The sequence below is a fragment of the Ascaphus truei genome, chromosome 1 (assembly GCF_040206685.1).
Source record: "Ascaphus truei isolate aAscTru1 chromosome 1, aAscTru1.hap1, whole genome shotgun sequence".
Lineage (NCBI taxonomy): Eukaryota > Metazoa > Chordata > Amphibia > Anura > Ascaphidae > Ascaphus > Ascaphus truei.
The window spans coordinates 419,362,857-419,381,634 of NC_134483.1; the positions used below are offsets into that span (position 1 = coordinate 419,362,857).

Consider the following 18,778-nt stretch of genomic DNA (forward strand, 5'->3'; position numbering starts at 1 on the left):
TTAGGAGCATGGTTGTATCACTTTCGTTTGGTCATTATTTATGCCTGTATAACCGTGGGTGTGTAAGGAGCTTTTTGATTGAAGATTACTATTACATGTATCTTCCTAAGCATACCATTCTGTATACACATAGATACATTGGGTATCTTATGGATGGTTGACCTTATACCCATTCATTTAGGCTTCCTATGGTTTATATGTCTTTCCCTGACCTACCCACTGAGCTTGCATGGCTTTGGTAGCAACACTAGGGATACCATGTGATATATGCACAATATTCATTACCATTGATTTGATATTCCTTATTTCATTGGTTGCCACCTCTCTCCCACCCGCTCCCCTACAGGGGTATTTTAACATCACAATTCGTTTAATTTTTATGTCACTTGTGTTTCGCCGTTATAAATGGTTTATTAAAGTTTTTTTATTTTTTGGATTTAAATAGTGGATACCACTGTTATACTTTAGGCCAGTAGACATCTTCTGTGGACATATGGTCCTTTATGGATTATGTGTATTTTTCTTTTTTTGAGACATTCTGTCTATCTGTGGATATTGTATCCTCTAGCTACAATTTTGTTACACCAGGGACTTTGAGTCCATACTGAAGATATTTGTATCTTTTAGTTGTATAACTAGTTCTTGCCATGAGTGCAATTAATAGGGCACTTCAGTGACCACTGTCACTTTCTTTCACTTTATTAAAGATGTAACAAGCTGTCATTTTAAGGACTGCTAGGCCCATGTTTTCCATTATTCTAAAATTGCCTTACTTGATCTAAATCTTTTTATGCTCTATGCCCTAACCCAGGGGTGTGCAAACTGGGGGCCGCAGAATTTTCTAGGGGGGTGGCGGTTGCAGAGGCCCTGCGCTCTTCCCCCAAGGCATTTACATTAAATGCCGGGGGAGGCATGAGGCCTATGTAACTTCTCTCACCTGCTCTTCAGTGACACGTCACCATGACAACAAGGCATCATATGACACTGCGAAGCCCGAGAGCAGGTAAAAAAGGGGGGGGGTGCGCTGGCAGGGGGGAGGGGGAAAGAGGGTGCGGTAGCAGGAGGGGGGAAGGGGTGCGGTAGCAGGGGGGGGGAGCGCAGACATGGGGACACGAACTGAAAAGTTTGTGCACCCTTGCCCTAACCCAATACCAAATATTTGTGAAGTTCTATATTTTACTTTCTCTGCCCCGAATGAAGGCTGTTTCATGCATAGGAGAAGATGTGATATAGAGGCTGCTTAATTTAACCATAAGCTTGTGTGTTCTGGACTGATTTCATCCTCTAGCATGGCCTTGCAGATGTCACCATATCTCCTTGTGCAAGTTTTATTGCGCTGTGCGTTGTACGGACTATTAAGTGTTTTCGCAACCCCAGCAAAGCAATTGGCTTGCAATGAATGTCCTGGTTGGAGGCATTTAAGGACTGTAATTATTGTGTCCTTGTGACATTTCGTCACAAGGACCAGCATTCTAGGTTCAGGGGACTTCATGTCATTATTAAAGGGGCCCCCTCTACTTCCATGTGTGTAACTGGAGACCCGTCGCTTGTGGTAGTGATCACCTGGTCTCAATGCCGAAGAACCAAGTGCGCCCATCTTTTGGCACGAACAGGGTCAACAGACATTACAGCTCATTCAAAGCAATGGGCGTTGAGGTGTCTTATGGCTTAGCAGTCGTCGTCCCCAACCCCCCCCCCCTTTTTTTGGGTGGGGGGGGGGGATACTAATGCTAGGGATGTGAGGCTGCCCTAAATCTAAAGAGTGCCCATCACAACGTTTTTGTAGAAGCCTTTTTGTCTTTTTGTAGGAATACTGGTTTATAATTTTTATACACACACACATATACACACATACATACACACACATACACACACATACATACACACACATACACACACACACACACACATACACACACATACACACACACACACACACACACACACATACACACATACACGCATATACACGCACATACACACACACACCCTCTTGATGAAGGTCCGGCCTTAATGACCAAAATGTTGGATTTTTTTGTGTGCAATACACTTATTCTGGTTAACTATCCCGCTTCCTTTATCCCGATCGTGTGGTTTGGGTGCGGTTTATGTCCATTTTGATTTCTATGATGCGTGCAATTTGCCAATGTTCTTTGTAGGGTATCTGCTGTTCTGCTACATGTGCGGCTGTGCTGTGCAAAGGGGATGACTGCCCTGATGGACAGGTCAAGTCACCGCTGCTCAGTGAGGAGAACGGGGGGGGGGGGGAGGAAGATTGGAGAGCAGAAGGCTTGCAAGGGGGGTGAGGGGGGGGGGTAGGGGGGGGGTAGGGTGACTAAATGTCCCGGTTGAACCAGGACAGTCTCGGATTTGCCGCACATATCCAAGGGGACAGGGGCATGTATCAGCAAGAACCGAGCTACTCTGCTATAACTGAGACAAACATACAGCTGCAGATTCGGCCACAGAGGGTTGCTGCATTGTTGCTCCTCCTTGTAAAGCTGTTTTTTGTAGGACAGTGTATGTGTGTGTGTGATGGTCTGTCTTTGTGTATGGTGTGTGTGTGTGTGTGTGTGTGTACGTCTGTGCTTGTGTGTTGTGCAGGTCAGGATGTGTGTGTGTTTTGTGCAGGTCAGGGGGTGTGTGCGTGAATGTTTGTTTTTGGGAAATACATTGTGTATGTGGAAAGTGTGTCGTTGTGTATTTGTATGTGGTGGACATATCAGATGTGTGCGCTCGTTTATATTGCCTATATACAGTAGCTGACGTTATTGCATTGATTACTTAATAATAATCCCCGAAGAACAGGACATTACTGGCCAACCACACACACTGTATAACCATTTTCACTTAATATAACTGTATTTGTCATTTTAGCTCTTTGCCCAGGACATTCTTGAAAATGAGAAGTAACTCTCAATGTATTACTTCCTGGCAAACCAAACAAATAAATAAATTAGAGTAATGGGAAAAAAAGAAGACTGTAGAGCTACATATATGAAAACGCGGTAATTGTAAATGCAAATTTAAGTATACATTCTTTTCTACATGTTCACCTGTTCTTGAAAGAGCTTTTATTCACATAATTATTGCGAGGAGGATGTGGTGCTTCAGTAAGCAGATCATATAAATAGAGGTTGTGGGTTGGAAGGTAGGTGTAAAATATTCTCCAATATATTCTGATCACTCTGCATAAGGATCATTCACCCAATCGAATGTATGTTGTGACCTCCATCATAATATATAAAATTAGACTCTCGATGCAATCAATATTTTCGGTATGTGACTTCCCTGTAATTATAACACAACATTGCATAATGCCAAGAGCCAGCAGTTTGTTTTACCTGTTCCTCTTCCACCGGCAGAAGCAGCGTGAGTAGGAGCAGGTGGTGTTTCCAGAGCTCCCAAGGCCTTGGCGTTATCTCCGTTTGAGCCCAGCCACAGGGGATGCAACATGACCTCTGCAGCGGTGGATGGTGGCGGTGCTGTGGGGGGCTTTGCCAGCAATGGAGTGGAAATCCCAGAGCAGGCAAGTAAAGTGTATGAGAGCGGGTCTTGGCACGCCAGGTTTGGCATAGAACTGGGCTGCATTTTGGCATTGTGTGACGACAGTGGAAGCCGCTTAGGTTGTGGACCTCGAGCAGCAAATAACTTCATCAGCCCCAGATCTTGCACTAGTTCTTCACTCAATTTTTTTTTTTCTTCCTCTTTCACAAACAGCTTTTTGAGTTACTTTTTTCCCCCCGTCTCCCATTCTCCTGACAGTGACATTTTCCAGAAGGTTTTCTAAATGAAAGAGAAAAAAAAAAAGAGTTTACATCATTGTCGGCACATTCTTTTCTCGCTAATACTTTATCCCAGGGCTCCGCTATCTGTGGTACTAAAGGTCCTGCAGAATGGGTGCCACCTCAATGTTGTGACTTCTAAGGCTGTGGCCAGGCAGGGAGCGAGTGCTCTGGCGCTCGTGCTCGGTGAAGGTACACGCTCTGCTGGGCCGGGCGATTTTATGGCCAGCTAGTTGCGCTCGCGGGGGGGCATGTCTGGGACACGGCCATGATGTCACGGAGCTGGTTCGCCCTCATTGGGCAAAGCGCTCACGTGACGCGACAGCGAGCGGCATAATCAAGCTTGCTTGCCTGTGCAAGCAGCTAAGCGCCGTGCAGGCGCTCGCTCACGCTGGCCACACACATTGCAGCAATGTGTTTTTATCGCGGCCAGCACGAGTGAGCGCGCCTGCTCCGCATCACCCTGGGCGAGGCCTAAAGCTCCGGTTGCTGTGGGAGGGAGGAAGGCAGAGGCAGGGCAATATTTACATTAAAAGGTATTATTCAAGATTACATTGCAAAGACTTATTGGAAACATTACATGATGATGCATTGCTGACTTGTAATTAGTGCGAAAGTATGAACCCTGAATATCCGTGAATGGAAAAACAGATCATATGGTGGTTTTTTTTTTGTGTTGTTTTCTGGGTCACAAAGATGTCGGCCCCTTTCATGTTTTCCACCGGTGCCGTATTTTTGTGTTCCTGGCCAAGCAGCTGCCAGTCTGTGTGAATGAGATGACTACGCAGTGAAAGCAGATGTCAAGGCAGAGTCTGCCGCAGGCATGGAGATTCTTTATAACGCACTTTATTATAGTGCAGATATAGCATAGCAACTAGTTTAGGTTTCCAAAAGGAGGGGAAAGAACTATTAACGGTGCAGTCATTAATATCAATAACAATTAGAAATTAAAAAAAAGTTACTTTTCAAGATTAAATACAAAAGCCAAGGTCTAACCAGCCCAGTGTCCAATATTACCGATGCGTATATGCCAATGAACAATGCTGCAGGGCTTCGTATATTCTGCAAAACCGAAAACGTTTCAAGTATGCTGTTGGGATGAAGTGCAGACCCCCAGGAAAATGTTTAGGTTTTCATGTGATCAGGCAACAATCCTTTTCCTGCAGTTCGTTCAGATCTATTGCCACTAGGAGTTCTCGGTGCATGTAATAAGCCACAGGGCATCGGCAGATTTGTTTTTGAAGCTGCCTTCCGTTCACTTTCCAGACCGATATCTAGCAGATTGTGTGGACCTCACAGGTCCATTGCCGTTGCAGAGCGGAAGCACTTTTTTTAATGTGGCATGTGGCAGCAGGTACTAATTTTCAATGGGGAGCTATCCTTGTCCTCCACAAAGATGGGCAGTCCTTGCAGGTGAGGCAGAAAGCCGAGTTGAAGGGAAAGAGCCAGCTTCTGAAATGCCTCCTTATCCAGTATGTGCACCATGAAGAACCTATTGTCATTAGTTGAATATATTCCACCAGGGCACATTAACGAGTCTGCTTCCAGGGGGAGCTCATTGAGACATAGTTAATACTGTTTTATAGATTAAGCAGCAAGGAGGGGAATGAGTGAAGTCTTTTAACATCTGTTAGCATAGTGCTACACAGAGTATAGATTGTTTTGGTCTGTTTTGAACTTGACATGTCTCCCTCTGAAAGGGATGATGTCTTGTGGTGTTCCTGATCTGAGCGCACGGTCACCCCAATACTTCCTTTCTGCTTTTTCACAATAGTGGCACCCTGCTTCTTTCTTGACTGTCTCTACAAGGCACCCTGCAGCTCTCATCAAACCCAAAAGGCACGCCTTATATCCACACACTCATTGCAACCCTTCTCGTATCCACTGGGCCCTGCAATGCTCTCCTGGCATCCATATGAAATCCTGCAACCCTACTCCTATTTCTTTTGGGTTCCATGCTAACCTCCTAGTATTCCCATGGAATGACCATCCTTGTATCGACTAGGTTCCTTGCAAGCCTGTCGTGTGCACATGGACCAGTGGCTCCTACATACGTGTGTGTATTCATATATGAACAAGCACACATTTACACACAAGTACTTGTGCACATTTCAAACATACAACCAAATATTCACACGTGCCCGGTGTTACTTCAGGCAGAGAAAGATAAAGCACTTCACTATTTGTCTTTGTACAACTAATACGAGATTTGCAGGCACGGCTGCTTTAAAGCATAGTTCCTAGCCGGGTTGCCTCCTAATTTCCAGAGATGAACTCAGACTGGTTTTGCTGCTCATGTAACATACTGCAGTTATCACTACGTGGTTATAGAACCAGGACTGACAAATCTTACCTGAACTTGTAGGGGATGTTCTGGAAAATGAGCTCCCTATTCAGAACTTGGGATGCTCCCAGATGTTGCAGGAAGTTTCCTAGCTGCAAACCTGTAATAAAAAATGAAAAAACAGCATTTGATTTTATGAATGAAAAGGAGCCCTATTGAAGGCAGTGATCTTTTATCCTGTGATCAATCTGGTGCTGTTCTTTTCCACTGTTCGGCGTTTACTTCTGCAGTTGGGAGAAGTTGTTAAATTGACTCTCGTATATTGAATGTCCATGTTGTGTTTTTTTTTTTTTTTTTGGGGGGTAATTATTTTTTAATGGCAAGTGGCCTCCAGTAAGAGAGTAATTAAGGGAACCATTGTTCAGTCATCCAACAACTAACTAACTGTCTTTTTGTTTTTATTCCGTAAATAGCAGGACCTATTACTTTAAGCTCTGTATTTACAAGTGGTCTTCTACTTCTGAGAGTCACCTTAGCCAGTGGGCTTTAAGATGTTTTATGGTGCAATACTGCTTAGTAAATATCGTTCTAAGTACCTTCTGAACGGGGGACAGCCATGGGTTTATGACAGCTTGAATGAGGTTGCTGCTTTAACACATTGCAATGCGTTGCTGGCCTTTCCAGCAGTGAGAGGTTTAAGGCACTGCATAACCTTTTGAATAACTGGGCTGTCTGTGTCTTGTTTTGGCTCTGGCAGGAAGAAGTTCAGATAATTGAGTACCCGGCAGTAATTGTGGAGCAAGTTCCCAGCGCCAGACTGGAGCAGGGCTACGCTGCTCAGGTGCTGGTGTACGACGATGAGACCTTCATGATGCAGGACGTGGCAGACGAACAAGAGGTGGAGACTGAAATAGTGGAGACAGGTGGGGTTTACCTTCACTCGCTTGTTTCATTGAGACAGACAACACACACACACACCCCAGTATAACCGCACGAAAGGAAGGGGAATTTCCATACAAAGCAAAAAAAAAGCGAAGAGTAAAAAGAACACAAACCAAATACATTAATTTGTCGCAGGTCATGTAATGTGTAAATAGAGCCCAGTTAGCCACCATAGTACAATACATGTAATTTAAAGGAGCAATAACCAGGACCAAAGTGAACTAGTTCCAGTGACATGTTTTTTTTTTTTTAAACATTTCTTTATCTGCGAGCACGGTTACAACATACAATAAAATTAGCAAAACATAGTGAACATTCAGGCAACCATAAGCTCACAGCATTTTATATTTTCTTAGCAATTGTTGAACATTAAATGATAAAAATGATGATGGGGAGAAAAGGGGATAGAGAGAAAGAAAGTGCTCTGCAGGTCCTCACATCTCGGCGCAACCTATAGTTCTTTTAGTCAATCCCAAGACCTGTGTAGCAGTGCAGTGGACACCCAGTCTGAATATGTAAAGGGTCCCATAACCTCTTTAAATGTGGTGGGAAGCAGTGTGCCCAAAAAGGGTTTCCATTTACTCAGCAATTTCTGTTCTTTTCATATTGTCTTCAAATGAGTCAAATGTTTCCCTCATCATAACTGCGAACAGATAAGATTCTAATTGTCCAATTGTTGGAGCGTATGGTTTTAGCCAGTTGACATTCCCACCAGCTGCCGTAAACTGTCTGTCAAGGTATTCCTGCCTTCCATACTGTATATCCAAATAACATTGGTGTAAAGTTGTGGGGAAGCTTTGTTTTTAGCAGTTTGTTTAGAAACCTTAAGGTTTTATTCCAGGTTTTCTTTGTTTTTCTGCAGTACCACAGGCAATGTGAGATATTGGCGCTGGTACTGCTGCACTTTTTACACCCTCCAGTGACATGTTTAAGGGGTCTCATCTGGGTAATACCCAAGTATTTATTTTTTCGACTTGGGAGGGTTTTGGTTTCCTCTGTCACGGTGTGTTCAGATTCTCAAACTAATGCAAATACCGGCAAACTTGCAGGACATTCTTCACTCCTCTGGTCACTATTATTCAACCTCCGGAGAAGGTAAACTTGTCTATGTATTTGCTGTATGAGCGCTGCAAAATGGAGTGCCGTACAAGAAGTCACCGGACTGTAGAGTAGGTGACCGAAATGGTGAGATTCACTATTTATTGAAGCATGGTTTTATGTGCAGAATTATTTAAAACAACGTTTTGGGGGAGGGTGTTGAACTTCCTTTCATTGGCTGTATGTGGAGTGACCCTCCATGTTCTTTACCCAAAAGCTATCCACAGTTAAAGGTCCTGAACTCTGCGCTTTCGGTTTCAGGACCTGGCACTTGGGATAGCTCTTGGGTATATAAAGAACACCAGAGGTTCACTTTTCACCCACCTGACAAAGGTAGGTGCACACACTTGTATATTCACATAAGCAAGTAGACGCAAGCAAATATTTGCCTGCTCGCCATCTTGTCCCACAAATGTATTATGTCTGCAATGTTGCCTGGATGTAGTCATGACTTGCACTTTTATGATAAAAGCCCATTTTCAGACAATCAGAACTTTCAGACACACAAAACATGGAATTTATCATCTTGAAATGTACAGATGTGCTAGATCGGAGAAATGCTCAAACTACTTGATACGTGTTATGATTTGATATTGAGCAGAAGGGGAGTCCACCCATATTGTTCACTTGACTATAATGAATTATAGCTAAATTCCTGTGTGTGTTAACGTGCCACTGAAGTGATTTGTCCTTGTCAATCATGTACAGCAAGGTTTTTTTTTTTATTATTTATTTATTTATTTTTAAATCTCATTTATTTCATTTTACATTACATATAACATTACAGAGAATGGTTTGGCTTTCAAACCTGTCTTTGGGGGACCACTTTCCAGACCCGGTTTAAAGGACTAACCAATACATCTGCAGCAAAGTGAATGCACCGATTGAGTATGTCAGTAGGATATTCATTGGCTGTCTCAAACCCGGCCTGGCTAAGGAGAAATTTTAGAACCAGTTGGTTTAGAAATATATCTAACCAAGAAGTGGGCATTCTTACTCTACTTTGTTGCACTCTGATCATTCCAAACCTTATCGTTTTACTACTTTTTGTGGGAGGCAACGTAAATTACCAGTAAAAAGAAAACCACAACCAACCATTTTACGATGGTAGCAGTATGACTCCGGGCCACACTGTGCGCATCTTATTTACTCTCACTGCAAGATAACTGGCCAAGTGGCTGGCGCTTTAAACAAACCTCAGACATTTAAACAAACGGTAAGTTTCATACACTGGATGTTTGTAAATATGTTATTTCTACCCCAATTAATGCAAAATGAGTCTCTAGTGCAACTGAAAACATTATAGTAACATCTTTTTTTTTTTTTTTTTATCTGTGCATGAAGTGCTGTGGCTTGACGAACGACCCTACCAGTCAATACCTTGTGGAGCCAAAGGCACACTGGCTATAATCTCCTCTGCTGCCTGCAGGGGCCAATACAAAGCTTTGCAGCGTGTTTGTTGCCTGGCTCTTGGCAGCCAAGGGGTTAAGTGACTAGGTCAGTGTCACGGTAGACCAGGTCTTGCCAACACATTAGTACCGGGATTCTGGATTGAGCACACAAGATGGGCTAAATAAATTGTAATCTATTTCCTTTTAAGACAAACACACAATATTCACAATTACAGTCAATAAAACACTTACTGGGATGGGGAAACGAAATCAAATGTCCACACCCGGGGACCACCGCCGGCTTGTGGTATTAATCCTGTGTCTATAAAAATAAATATTGGTTTTATGTGGGGGCACAGTGGGTGGGTTGTGTATTGGTGCCTACTACATATTTTAATTTATGACTAGTGTAGATGAGCAGGAGGTCCCCGCAGCAGAACCGTGTTGATTTCAGGTCCAGGGACCCCCTGCTTCACAAGATACAGGCCCCGTTATGGTGTGCCGGTATCTCCTATGCATGTAAATGTCCAGATCACGTGATGCGAGACATTTCCATGCATAGGAGATACGGCACCCCATAACGGGGCCTGTATCTCGGGAAGCAGGGGGTCCCCGGACTTAAAATCAATGCGGTTCAGCTCCGGAGACCCCCTGCTACAATACTGTGGTGTTAGAATTTTAATAAAACCCCTGCGATCGCCTGTGAGAGGCGCACAGTTAGAGTGACTGATTCAGCCTATCTCTTACTGCGTGTCTATTACAGACAGGCAGACCCTGGTAGGACTCACATAGCAGGGACCCCTGTTGTGTTAATCCGATGGGCCATTAGTCTGCCGCGGCAATTGAGAGAATCTCGGGACGTTCGAGAAATGTTCGAATAACGGCCGCTGCATCTGTACTGTACATGTACCTGCAGCCAACAGTTTGGAGCCACCCTCGTTGGGTTACCATCCTGGTGTTCATACCACAATCGAGCAGTCTAGGACATTTGGTTGTGGCTTTTTTGCCGGAACTAAATAGCCGCCACTTTGCTGCGACTCACCCCGCTGTGAAACATAGTACTGTGCCACTAATGGTAAGTGCCTAGACGCCCTACCCTAAACCCTGATCCTAAAACCCCCTATCCTAACCGCTAAAACCCCTTAAATTAACCGCCTACCCTAAACCGTAATGAAACTTACCTTAGAAGCGGCCGGATGCGGCTGAGGGTCCATGTGCACCGGTGGCCATCGACAAAACGACCAAATGTCCCATTCCGCTATCTAGGACTGTAGTACCTGGAATAAACGAGCTCTTTTGCTAGCAGTGTGAAATGAGGATAAAGGTTGTTTGCAGGACAGCCCCATAGAGTATATACAATGCTGTGCATAGCCTAAAATTGTATGCTTGCTTGAGTTGTTTGAAAATGCTATAACATATTCATTAACCCTTTGGTCGCCCACGCAGTGCTGAGTATCGCCTGCGCAGGTCAAGTATCCGTGACACCTGCTCATACAATGGGCACATAATTAACTAATATAAAGAAAACTGCTGCACACCAAATATCTAAATAAAGGGGGATACAGGATTCTCTGTAATAATCCAATATTCAGTGAAAGGTATAAAGAGGAATGGCATGCCATTCTGCTTTTGAGAGAGGCCGTGTGTGGCCGAAACGTCAAGTCAATTTGTTGGCAATAAAATAGTGTATTGTAAAATCCGTGGAGCCCTGTTCTTTTTACCTTTCATACAATGGGCACAGCATTGCTGAAACAAGCCTGGGAAAATGTATGCACGGTGCGGGCAATTGGGATGACGCCTAATGAATAGACAGACCATACGCTGACTCGTAGCACTGCGGTGAAGTAACCTCTTGTTTGGAACGCCCCATCAGTTTACTGGTTCACGCTTGTAGAATTTATTTATTTTTTAATTCATTGCCATCATTTGTTTTCAGTCATTTCATTTACTTATTGAAGTATTGTGGCTGGAAAACCGTGGGATAAGGCTAGTCAACGTCTGTTGCAAGTGTATGTAGTTGGCTTGCCATTGGAAGATGGCAGGCTGCTGCTATTTTTGCGCCCTACACGGCTCTGGAATCCTGCAGCTGATCCATAAGGAGTTCAGACCATTTAAGGCTGTGGTTGGGCAGCTCTGACAATCCCTCCCTCCAGTTCCACAGAACAAACAGATTGGATAGATAATAAGGGGAAACATTGGAGAATCCTAACCTGCATATGAATATAATCATGGAACCAGACTCTCATAAAATAAAACAAAGTAAGAAAAGCAATAAAGCTGGGTCCAAAATAATAATTTTACTGCGGTATATTATATTCTGAAATGAGCAGGCAGAAAGGATTCTGTGCCCTGGAGAATGTGCAGTCTCATGTTAAAGTCTATGGGAAATAAAGGGACTTTCCTAAAACCACATAATCCTGGCTCTAGGTATTGAACTGCTTTCTCCCACTTCATGGACTAGGGCCCTTACTGGCCATTGCTTCTCTTAAAGCAGCAGTCTGACAGTGTGCGCTGATCGCCATTTATTCCCCCCATTTATTTATTTTTACTATTTGCCCATCCCAATGTCGTTTTCACTTTAAAAATCTGAAGCTCCGTTTTAAGAGAGAAGTATTTTTAAATATTACGGTTAAAATTAAGCTCTCCCCAGAGCCCAGTGCTGTCTAAATGTTTTTACCATGGCAACCTCCGGAGCTTGATATTGAAGGAATTCATGATTTTTACCGCTAGGAAAAAAAAATGAAACGAATAATTTCAAAACATGGAGCTGAGTTCACGATGTCTTCAAATACCCAAGGGAAAAAGGGTTTCAAGAGAAAAACGTAATCCAGATTATACAGAGTGCCAGTAGCCTGCCAGTGATCTCGGCTTTGAGGGTTCTCTGCGTCTTGGTCCTTAAATACTTGTAGACTACTCACCGAAGTAAGCAGGGCACTCAGACTTCAAAATATTATCCTGCATTACAGTGAAAAAGTGTTATTTTATTAATGCGAAACAGCTCTAAAGTATAAGTGCTGGGTCTGGCCCCATGTTATTGCAGGTTGTATGTATCCTCTTTTCTGCTGAGGTTTGGCATACTTAAACTTGTCTACCCTGGTTACCCCTGTTTGTGCATGCTGCATCTTGGAAAAGTTTTTAATGGATGCTTAATAAATGTGAATTTTGAGAGGCATCCGAGTGCCCCCGCTTTTCATTATTGCATGACTTAAAAATGATGATGCGAGTAAATTTATTTTGCCTATGATTCTGCCAACGTTCTGGCTGTAATGATTGCCTTTTTCACGGGTGGATTACAATATAATGCACAAGTGTGTGTGTGTGTCTACCCCAAATAAACTAGACCTCCTTCCTCTGCACCGTACCCCTCCCCCGGGACTCTGGTCGAGTTCCCAGTGGGTGCTATTGACGTCGTCTCACCGCTTGTAGACTGCGTCAGGTGGTGCGGTGACATCATGGTAACCCGGCTATTGAACAAACAAACTCCCCACATGGGACTCTGTGCAAAGTATGAACTGTGACCACATGTAATGAATACAATATCAATAAATGTTAATAAAGTAACAGGAATAACCCTGGGCTTTCAAATCTCAATGAGCATATATTTCTCACATACAAAGATTGGTCTACGGGCAGCATATGTATGACTCCCATAAAATATATCTGGCATGTTTTGTTATGGTGTCTCTTGTATGATCTGGAGTAGCTGGTAGATGGTGATGAGATGATTCTGAAATTAGACAAATAATGGACAGACCTTTGCCGACACGCATACAGTAGATACTGACCTAAAAAAATGACGCATGCAAATGTGAACCTGAGGTGGATGCAGGAAGCGACTCGTGACCCAAAGAAAAAAAAGCTGAAACTAAAAAATAATTACCTAACATTAAGAAAAAGGGCATATTTTGCTGGTCATTTAAACCCATTGGAGGAATTGGCTGAGGCTTCTCGTCTCAAAAGTATCCGGATCGTAACCTTCCCTATGTGCGACATGGTTTTCAGTGATGCTATAGGGTATTTATGATGTGCACATTGTTGGGCCAAAGTTGTAGGTTCAATACCTTTTCTTAATCACACGTTTGTGTTCTATGAAGTGTTTAAGCAGGCTCTTGGTTTTTCCCTCATAGAAGAGGCCGCAGGGACATTTGATAAAATAAATCAGGTGTAGGGATACAGGTAATTCTGGGGATAAGTGACAACTTGGTACCACTACGAGGATGTTAATATTCGGTCCCAACACCTATAGCATGCTGGTGTCTTCTTACAACAACAAAAATGAGTAACATAATACTTTTTGTCATCCGTATTCATGAGAACACCTGGTAGTTCCTCCCTCCTTTGTAAGACATAATAGCTTGTTAGGTGCAAGTCTCATTGAATGGTTTGGGGCAAGTCCTAGTGAATTTAGTGGGGGGTGGGGGGGAGAGAAAAGGAGACAATTTAATAAAAGTAAGAGTTATTCTTCCTCTGTGTACACACACACACACACACACACACACACACACACACACACACACACACACAAATGAGGGAAATGTGCAAATGATTTACACTTCTCCTTAATCTTTTGCCCCCCCCACCCTGTACTCTTGCTTTATATTTTAAATGCCGTGACCAACAGCGCTAAAAATTTTTGGCCAACATCTGCAAAATGGGGGGGGGGGGGGGGAAATGCCAGCTCTTGCATATGAATTTGTTTTCTGGCAATACCTGTAGCCACTGTACCCAATTTCAACTTCGCTTTGTATTTTCTCTTCATTAAACATTTGGGATTCACTTGATGCATTGCACGTTCTGGATCAATTTGCAACTGCTTCCCAAGTGCAAATGTCAGGAGCTTTGGGCCCAGTGTGGTTTTAAAAAAAGAAACAAAAACAAGTTGCGGCCAGAAATACATGTAACCTGCAGTTGCAGTCTGGCTCTTGCCCTTTGCAATGCTTTGCTTGCATCGCCAGGCATAGGAGAATCTGGTTGTTGGAACTGCAACCATCTGATGACTTGTATCTTCCCAAAATCTGAAGAGAGCGGGTTTGGAGCGACAGGCAAATTACATGCAGGTCTGTAGGTACAAACTGCCTGCTGTGTAATTTGGCTTAAGTTTCTGAGTATGTAGCAATGAACCTTATACTGTATGTCTTTTGCAGTGTGCATGTGTGAGGTCTGTGCGTGTTCTATAAGGCGGTTTACGGGCTTGATTTAAAATAAAAAAATTTTACAAAAAAAAAAAAAAAAAAGCAGATTAAAACCGAAATAATTGTAGTATCAGCACTGGGAAAGATTCACATAGAAATTGGCGGTGCACAGCCAAAATAACAAAGCTAGGATGTGGTGACCAAAAAGTAATTTATTGATTAAAAAACATAAAGTAGTATTACAAGTAATCCTCTAACTTCCAGTGTGAAACATATTAGAGGATTACCAGCACTACTAATTTACGTTTTTTAATCAATAAATAACTTTTTGGTCACCACGTCCTGGCTTTGCTATTTTTGCTGTGCACCGACTATTTCTATTTGGATCTTTCCCTTCATCTACAGTATTAAATGCAGATGGTGGAGAGGAGCGCACGATCCGACGGGAGCAAGGAGAGGACCCGGAATCCAAAATATAAACTTTATTGTGTCATAAGACCTAAAATCCAAAGCGTTTTGAACGCTTGTGCGTTCTTATCAAGGATAATATACATATTAATACCATCCAAATATATACCCCTCTTACCTGCGACCCGTTCGCACCAAAAGAGCCACGTACTGACGTCATGACGCCCGTGCACGCGAGCCCGAACCGCCAAGACGGCAGAAGCAGTCAAAGGGCGGAAGTGGTGGTTGGAGGGTGGGGAGGCAAAAACTAACTAAGGGCAAAAAGCAAACGATAACCCAAAAGGGACAAAAAATAAGAGCAAAGGTATAATTTTATATGCTATGTATCTTAATGAGCCATTAGAACGAAAAAGGAAGGGGAAAAGAGAAAGAGAAAAGAAAAAATGAAGGGAAAAGAAAATCAATAATGAAATATGCAAATAAAGAAACACTGAAACAAAAAGAAAGATATCAAGTTGTCAATACTTCATATTGTTTTAATATCTTTCTTTTTGTTTCAGTGTTTGTTTATTTGCATATTTCATTATTGATTTTCTTTCTTTTCTTCTCTTTTTTTTCTTCTTTCTCCTTTTTTTTTCTTTTCTCCTTCTTCTCTCTTTCTCTTTTCTTTTCCCTTCTTTTTCTTTTCCTTCTTTCTTTTCCCCTTCCTTTTTCGTTCTAAGGGCTCATTAAGATACATAGCATATAAAATTATACCTTTGCTCTTATTTTTGTCCCTTTTGGGTTATTGTTTGCTTTTGCCCATAGTTAGTTTTTGCCTCCCCACCCTCCAGCCACCACTTTCGCCCTTTGACTGCTTCTGCCGTCTTGGCGGTTCGCGCATGCGCGGGTTTGTGCGCACGGGCGTCATGACGTCAGTACGTGGCTCATTTTGCGCGAACGGGTCGCAGGTAAGAGGGGTATATATTTGTATGGTATTAATATGTATATTATCCTTGATAAATAACACACAAGCGTTCGAAATGCTTTGGATTTTAGGTCTTATGACACAATAAAGTTTATATTTTTGATTCCGGGTCCTCTCCTTGCTCCCGTCGGATCGTGCGCTCCTCTCCACCATCTGCATCCTATACCACTGGAAGCTGCACATCCAGCCAGCCACACAGAGGAATTGTGAGTACTGATTTGTTACAGGGGAACTTCCAATGAGATCGATCGTGGGGGGTCATTCCTACCCATTACCTGTCTTCAGGAGGTTCGTTAACCCATTATTGCTAGCTATATTACTACAACCCATCATTACTGTCTTTGGATTATCCTCGGATGTTGGCATTGGCTATTATTGGTTATTATACCTAGCATTTGAGCGCTTCTTCTCTACCTAGCCTTCATCTATTAAAGCCTGGGAGCGCGCCTGGCGGGAGTCGCCCCACCGCACCGTGAGGAGTTTAAAAGCGAGTTCTTCAACATTATTGTGCGTTAGTTCTAAGCCAGTTGTTTTGCCTGCTTACCCCTCCATATCTGGGGTGGATTGACAGCGTCGGTAGTTCTGCTCTTGCGGGACACCTGCGACTGTCTCCCTCCTTTGGTGAGGTGGGGGTTGGCTTGGATACATACTCACATACCTTCACGATCACACACAGTGTGGATACAACGCTGCGCTATCCGTTTATGGACTCCTATGATCTCCGCTGCTGCATATATGTGTAAAGATTGAACTGGACTATGATCACTCTATTATTTGTTTGTGTGGTCTTTTGAGCACCGGATTCTGGATTTGCATTAATCCTACCCACCAATAGTATCAGCACTGGACACAAAAAGGTGATTAAAGGCTGTTTATTGATCCATAACACACACGGTTACCTGTTTCGGTCCTAAGGGGAACCTTCTTCAGGGTTTTCTTATGTGAAAACCACACTATAAAATAGGGGGAGGGGGTGCAGCATGTGGATCATGTATTCAAAATAAAAAATAAACAAACTTGGTCATTTTTATTTCGTTTTTAGGGGATTATCATGTAGCAGCACATCTATAAACCACTTTATTACTGAGGAAACACATAATTCGGTTAAGGCCGGTATAAATTCAGAAGTCCTTTGTAGTTCAACTGACTTTACTATATTAAAAAGCCGTAGTACCACCACATTTCTTCTATGACTTAAGACAGCGGTGCGCAAACTGGGGGGCACGCGAGACAGTCTGCGAGGGGAGCGGGGTTTACAGAGGCCCTGCGCGCTTCCCGAAGGCACTTAAATTAAGTGCCGGGGAAGTGGTGAAGGCCTCTGTAAACCTTACTTACCTTGGCTCCGGTGGCTTCTTACACACGTCGCCATGGAAACGCACCAGCAAATGACGCCGCCGCTGGAGCAAAGGTAAGGAGGGGGGGTGCAGAGAGAGGGGCACTGCTGGTATGGGGCGCAGGGGAAAAAGTTTGCGCTCTCCTTAACCAATATAACCACACCTCCTGGCATGAACTTACAGTGACCCCGTTTGGAGAGGATACAGGCCCTTGAGTACCATATACTCCAATGTTGCACACAATAAATAATGCTGTAATTTGCACATCACTATAAATGTCTGCCAAATAATTGACGGACGCATATAAAACAGGCTTAGCCATAGCTCGTGTGCGACTATATGGGTTTAATATGTCAGTCCCTGAAATGGAGCAGTAGCCTGTAACGTTCTTATAGGTCCTAGAAGTTGTAGGAAAGTACAGCAAGGATTACAGTACTTGATGCTGTTTTTGTAGTTTATTACCTGGGTCAGCTTTTGGTCTGTCTCACTGAGCTGTGCTGTTTGGATATGATACTGTGCGTTTTGTTTTCCTGTTCCGACACAATACGTGCTTCACTCAAATGCATTAGGGAATTTATTTAATGTTGATGGCAGTGTCTGGCGTTTTGCCAGGGCTCCTATTTTATATTATATTGCTATCTAGGTCGTGATACTTTTTCCCTCATAGTTTGATATATGTATGGGTTTTCTTGGCTTTAATTCTGGAGGCGGGTTTTTTTTTGTTTTTTTTGCTCCCCGCCGCCCCCAGGGTGAAGCGAAGCGGGCGCTCGTGCTTAGCGCAATCAGAGTGGTATCTGAATGCGCTTGTCCAGGGTGCGGGTGCGTGCCCGTGAGCTTGCTGCTTGCCGAGACAGCCAAATTTTATTTTGCTGCTCGCTGATGCTATACGTGAGCGGTTTGTCCAATGAGGGCGAACCAGCTCCGTTATGTCATGGCCGCGCCCCCACACGCACGCAACTACCTGGCCAGGAATCGCACAGCCAAGCAGAGCACATGACGTCACAGTGCTAGAGCGCCAGCACGCATGGGCTCCCAGCCTGGCGCCAGCCTAAGTAACGAGAAGCTGGGCTGACCAACAATCTACGGTTACCACTGCTCTATCTTTAGGGATTGCGGTTTTAACCGAAAAACGCTACCGATTTTGCACTTCCTGTTTAAATCAATAAAGCCTGGGATTGAAGCATCATTTCGTATTGAGCTCCACCTCTTGTAGCAGCCCTGCCACAGGTAGGAGACCAAGGCAGCACTGGGAGAGTATGGAAACTAACCAGTTGTAAAATGCACATGGAGGTCTTTAATAATGTGATGCAATTCAAACCATTGTACACGCAATACATTTGCAATGGCAGAAATTTGTGTCTGCTGCATACAGTATGTATGAAGCAAATTTGAGTTTCTTAAGCTGATATCTTGTTTGAAGAGGTTCATCATCTCAGA

At 43.4% G+C, this 18,778-nt stretch overlaps 1 protein-coding gene across 2 annotated transcripts in view; it reads left to right on the forward strand.

Moving 5' to 3' along the window:
- The window catches only part of ELF2 (E74 like ETS transcription factor 2), an 83,220-nt gene that overhangs the window by 23,379 nt on the left and 41,063 nt on the right, over positions 1 to 18,778 (forward strand). For both annotated transcript variants that reach the window (XM_075615190.1, XM_075615199.1), the window contains 2 exons: positions 3,366 to 3,533; positions 6,831 to 6,992. In XM_075615190.1, coding sequence (XP_075471305.1) covers positions 3,455 to 3,533; positions 6,831 to 6,992 — 241 coding nt within the window. In that variant the 5' untranslated portion in view covers positions 3,366 to 3,454. The remainder of the gene's footprint in view (positions 1 to 3,365; positions 3,534 to 6,830; positions 6,993 to 18,778) is intronic.